This window comes from Phaethon lepturus, unplaced genomic scaffold (genome assembly GCF_000687285.1).
Source record: "Phaethon lepturus isolate BGI_N335 unplaced genomic scaffold, ASM68728v1 scaffold54022, whole genome shotgun sequence".
Taxonomy (NCBI): domain Eukaryota; kingdom Metazoa; phylum Chordata; class Aves; order Phaethontiformes; family Phaethontidae; genus Phaethon; species Phaethon lepturus.
Genome location: NW_010525172.1, coordinates 1 through 5,909, shown reverse-complemented (window position 1 = coordinate 5,909; position 5,909 = coordinate 1). Strand labels below are relative to the sequence as shown.

General features: G+C 48.0%; 1 protein-coding gene across 1 annotated transcript; it reads right to left on the bottom strand.

Moving 5' to 3' along the window:
* Window positions 1–110: 110 nt before the first annotated feature.
* On the bottom strand, window positions 111–5,608 carry LOC104614136 (complement receptor type 1-like; the record flags this gene model as incomplete). The annotated part of the gene is made up of 10 exons (XM_010282642.1): window positions 111–154; window positions 391–414; window positions 922–1,035; window positions 1,667–1,752; window positions 2,111–2,204; window positions 2,340–2,525; window positions 3,085–3,267; window positions 3,683–3,874; window positions 4,731–4,813; window positions 5,512–5,608. Coding segments are annotated over 10 exons (1,103 nt in total), but the record flags the coding sequence as incomplete, so codon positions are not given.
* Between the last annotated feature and the right edge of the window lie 301 nt (window positions 5,609–5,909).

The window sequence follows — 5,909 nt, the reverse complement described above, 5'->3', positions numbered from 1 at the left end:
GTCGCTGCTTCAAGGCCAATTTCACGGGAGGGAAAAGCAGAGCACTGGGATTAGCGTGATCAAGTCCAACACGTCTACAGGTGCCTCCTCCGCTGTGCCCGCTCCCTAATCTAGACATTGATAACCAGCATTGCCAGGAGGAGGGGGAAGATTCCTGCAAAAGGCAAATACGCAGCTTCAGTCATCACTCCAAACATATTCAACTATCTTTTCCCTCCCTGGTCCCCTTTACCTCCCCCGCCAGCTTTTCACACCATGATCTTAATACAAATATGACAACAGACCGTACTGGAAGGCTTTTAAGCCTATTTTAAGCAGAACACAGAGGAGACAATAACATAAAGACAGGCAAAAGCACGGTACAGGGGCTCAGGAATATGTATTACTCACCAACAGTGATCCCATTTGCTCCGCCTGGAAAGGAAGCAAGCCAAAACGTGAAACTCGGCATCCGTTCAGCACGGTAATTCATCCAACTACACAACATGCAACATCTCAAATCAGAGCCAACGCACGCGGAAGACAATTCAAGCAACCCACGGAAGGGGGCCCTGCACAGCCCAACTCCACAGAGGTTTATCTGTTAAAAGCCAGATTTACCAGGATACATTTAATTTACCAGGATACATTTCCACTAGCCTGCGAGTCTATGCCACAACCGAATCATGCTCGTTTGGCACTAGGTTTTAACTGAAGCCGTTTCAGGAAGCACCAAAGGCTTACTCCTCAGCAGAATTCTCTGATTTGAGGATTCACAGAGGAAGGAAAAAACGGGTATTTTGAAGACCGAGAGGAGGCAGCGAGACAGACAGAGGAGATGACAGTCACCTCTGCATTCAGGAGCGGGCTTGTTCCAGACTCCCCAGTACCCATCTCCTGCAACACACTGAAGAAAGGCTGCTCCAGTAAGGGTGAAGTCACCATTGCATTTATAAGCTACAGTGGAGCCGTGGACAAAGTCTGTGCCCTTTGAACCGTTGTGTACCCCATTGTCAATCGTAGGTGGCTTTCCACAGACAACGTCTGGGTGCTGTCCTGCAGGAAGAGCATCAGCAAGAGTGTCTGAGTATTTCTCCTAATTGAAAAGGTAAAGAGGTGTATGGGGACAAGGAGGTACAGCCAAACGCCACGCATCTAGCAGCAATTGAAAATACTTTGAGCTTTCTTGCTTGGTACTGGACCTCAGGATCAGGACTATCAGTTGTTAGCCACAACTCCAGTATCTCACGCCATGAAATAAGCCACAGGAGTGCCTAACCAGGCTAGAAGAAATGCTTCAGCCATTTCTAACTTCACATAACACAATACACTGACTTCACAATACCCTATTTTGGCATTATACCAAATTGAGCGGTCAAAGTTCTAACATACAATTATCTTCATCCTTCCCTGGTAACTAGAGAAAGAAAACTTTCCTCCTGTGACTTTTTTTTCTGTAATTTCTGCTCTTCCCTCGCTCCTTCCACTTCGTCAGCATGATTTCTGAATTGTATGAGAATATTGCACCTAAGGCCTCACAGCATGTGAGTTAGCATGGAAATAATGAGCTTTACAGTTGATTGAATTAAGAAGAACAAGGAAGAGCAGCCCAAGCCCACCAGCAAAGCAGCTACACCATTACCCAACTCTTATCTTAATGGCTCTGTGCAGAGTTTTTCCCTCTTACTTTCACAGTACGGAGATGCTGTATCCCAATCAACTCCATTTCCTGATACCACACATTTGGCAGAAGATGACTCCTTTAATTCATACCTAAAGAAACAGAAGTTTAGTACTTTCCAGAAGACGGCCCAGAGATGCTTCTTCCCCCGCCTCCCCACCGCTGCACGCAGGGAAGTTACTGACCAGAAGCTGCCCCTGCTATGAAATGGGATCTGGCCACAAAAAAGCCACTAAAACGAGGGCACTAGTAAGAGCCAAACTGAAGCAGTTCACTGCATTACCAAGCACACGCGTGTTGCCACATGCTCATCTCGGTGAAGACGTAACATACGCTTTCACTGGAGACATGCACTGGGAAACCAGGGAGGGAGTGTGTGTGGATGTTACTGCCTGTGGCCCCTGTCTTCTGACCACCGAGTCGGTCCCTTTCAAGCAGCGATCCACTCACCCGGGGCGACAGGTGAATGTCACAACTGTCTCAAACAGGAAATTGTCTGCAATCACATCCCCGTTCTCGATCGTGGGAGGAGGACATTGCTGCCCTAGAGGAAAAGAAAGCAGCACGGGAATGACTTCAAACCCAGAGAAGGGCATGACCCAGATTCCAGAGTAACATCTCAAGCATGTACAGATCACTCCTACGGTCAGTCAAGCCAGGAGAGAACAGTGATACTCACGAATACAGAAGTCTGGGTCTGCGGACCAGGTTGTATCACTCAGACAAGTGACAACAGAGGACTTCCCGCTCGCTGCGGTGTAACCCGGCTTACACCGATACCTCAGCTTAGTTCCAGCAAGAGAGCTGTCACCCACAGCCCTCTCGCCCTCAGCAAAAGGGAAGCGTGGGGCAGGACCACAGCGGACTAGCAATTGGAGACAAAAGCAAGGTTAGTTACAGCAGAGTACCCAAAGGGTCTGTGATAAGAACAGTGAACTGCATGTTTTGGAGCACGCAACTTTTTAATCTGCTCGAATGTCAGTGTCTGGGATACGCTTTGCATCCAACCATGTAGCAAACATCAGCATATATCACTGTTTGCTTAACCAGAGAAAAGATGGAGATTGGGTATCATCGCTGCCTCAGAGATGCTCCTTCGCTGACCACCCCCCAGCCCGCAGGACCGGCTGAGCTCGGAAGCCAGACGTCCCCCACCGCTCTGGGAGCTGGGGAAGCAAGCTGTCAGGTGTAGAAGGCAGTTTTGTCTCTCCTTTAAGCACACTTTTGGATCACTTGCAGTTCACAAACAAATAGCTTCAGGTCTAAATATGTAACTGGCCTGGGCTGCCATGCCGAGAACCGAAGCCAGCACGCTCTGCAAGGGCATGGCTACAAGCGCACAAGGTTTGGAAGCTGATCTGCCCAACAGCTCTTAGACATACTTCAGTGCAATTGCTTAAGGAAACAAATTCGTTTGTACTCACTTGGGTCACATGTTGGCAGAGGTGGCTTCCAGGTACCATCTGCTTCACAAGTAACTATACTACTACCATTCAATAAATGACCAGGATTACACTCAAAGGTCACCGTATTTTTATATGTGTGTCCAGTGCCAAAGCCAGATAACCTTCTCCCATTTTTCACCTCTGGATTTTCACATCTGACCACTGGAAGTGAAGATAAGACAATAAGAATATGTATTACAAGAAGGAAAAGCCCTGCAGTGACACCAGAGGTATTACGCAGTCCTTTCACTCTGAGAGAGGCAGGTGCCCATCAGGGTGCGAGTACTCTGTGAACACAGACGTCACGAAGAAACTGCAGAGGAGAGCGCTTCATTTTTCATTTGCAGGAAGCCCTGGGCACGGGCAGGCAGAGGGAGGCTTTCTGTGGGCTGAAGAATCCATTAAACCAAGCCCTGCCTCTGACCACAACTTGGGAGACCACTGCATTAAGCTTTCCGGGAATCCTTGTAGACTCAAATCAACCTTCTGATGTTTGGCAGCCCATCGGGAAAGTACAGGTCAGGAGAGGGATGAGAAACAAAGTCAAAGAGAATAAGGAGAGAAAGAAAGCATTTACCTTTGCATTCAGGGGCTGGACCACTCCACATTCCCTCGAGGTTACCATCCATCGTACAGTGAATCGTGGCATCTCCAATAGTAGCAAAACCTTCATCACAGATGTAGGTTACAGCCATGCCAAAGATAAAGTCTCCGTCCCCATTGACGAGCCGCCCATTCTCGATCGCGGGAGGTGGTGAACAGGGAATAGCTGCATGGGAAAGCAACAGCAAGAAAATGCAAGAGCATTTCCAATGAATATGAAACTGAGGTCTAGCTACTAAAAAACCCAAACAAAACCCAACAAACAGCCCCCCAAAAAAAAAAAAAATTAATAAAAGTAAAAAAAAAAAAAAAAACAGGGAAGCAGCCCTAAAGCAATCATCTCAACATAAAGTCTTGAATGCACCTTTAAATTCTGAATGTTTTCCAGGTTGTTTTTCTTTTTAATAGATAAATGGTAAAACAGCATCTATTGTCCAAGAGGAGACACTACAGAAGACGCCTTCTGGAGGCAATAAACACGGTCTCACTAAGCAGTTTGGGACCCTCACCGGCTGGTGATGGCATTTCCTACCTTCGCTGTGCTAACGAGGATGAGGCCAGCATACCTATTATAGCAGCAAACCATCTAAACTATCAGCAGATGATGGCCAGGCCCCTCCCACAGGATGTTAAAAAAGCCCAAATAGCATCAACAAAACTCTTTGAATTTCTTTTTACTTCTATTTTGGATGCGCAGTCATGTCTGAAGGCACCCAGTCCCGCTCAAGCACAGCTCTTGATAAACGATTCAGCAATGGCTGCCTGATAGAAAACACACCATGAATGATGCAGTATCACTACAGAGCTGCTGCCAACATCCACACATCCTCCTTAGTTTTTAACTTTCATTCCCAGCTCCATTGGGAGTGCTTGTTTGTGGGAAGGATAAGGAGTCAGTCTCATTAAGGGTAATTTGAATTAGGTGCCAAGAAGAGAGCATCCACCTGCCATTCCCCAAACTACCAGATATAGGTAAGAGCTTCGAGGAAGAGATGTACAGAAAACATTTAAGATCTGCTTACGGGCACAGTGTGGAATGTTATCCCAAGAAACTTCATTGTCTTTAAGTACACATTGTGCAGACGGCTCCCCAACCAATCGGTACCTAAGAAAAGGTTGAATCTCTTTGAAAAAAGTGGAAAAACCTTGAGAAGTTCAGAAAGTTGTAGTTTCTAATGGTATTCTCTGGAGGAGCTGAACCCTGCTAGCCCTCCTATAAAATACAGTTTTCTCAACACCTAGAGGAATGCAATATAGGATGCAGCTAGAGGAAACTTAATATTTGCAGTGGGGCGATACACGCTCACAGGAGCACGAGTAAAATGGCATCCCCACCACCCTGCGGTGGGGGTGTTCAGCCCCGTGCTGCGCAGTGGTAGCTCCAAATAGCAACTTATTTTCCGAGGGGAGCTAGGTGTGACCGCTGTACCTTAACCACTCCCGTGCCCTCTTGCCCCGCTCCTGGCACCCCCAGGACACTGCAGACACCCTTTTCCCAAGACCCCTTAGCGCAGCTGGACCCGCGGCACAACAGCAAACACTGAATTACTAACAAGCACCAACAGGAAAGGAACAAAATTCTTTGTGAAGCAGCCGAAAAGCAATCGGCAAAGACCGTGCTCTCGTGCCCAGAGATAAGCCGCTTCAACAGCAAGAGCAGGCGAGAGCCTGGCCCCGTGGCTCCCCGCTCCAACACCTCCGTCGTGCCTGGGCTTGCCAAGGAAACAGCCCCCGCGTCTCCGGCGGGCACTGCCTCCCAGCCTCGGCTCCGTGGACTCACGAGGAGCGCTGGCCACTGCTTACCCGACGTTACAGGTGTAGGTTATTGTCGCCCCGAACAGGAGGTTGGTCGTGTAGTCAAAGTTGCCATTCACGATGTCCGGTGGACTGCACGGCTTTCCTGGAATGGCGAGTGGTCAGCATTAGCTTTATTTCATAGCGTGGCAGTGAAACGCAGGTGACAGTGCCGTTCAGCATCATTACAGACTAACCGACCGTTTATCGGGCACCTAACCTCCCTCATGCACGGGCACCAGCACTTTCAGAAAAGATACAAGATCCCCACTAACTTCTGAGGAACTGAAAGTTAAAACACAAATATAAAGCAAGCAAAAGCACAAATAAAGCTAAGGAAAGTAAGAAAAGCAAGGTTTATACGCTTACTGAGAAAGGAAGCTGATGAAGAGCCCAGTGGGCTCAGG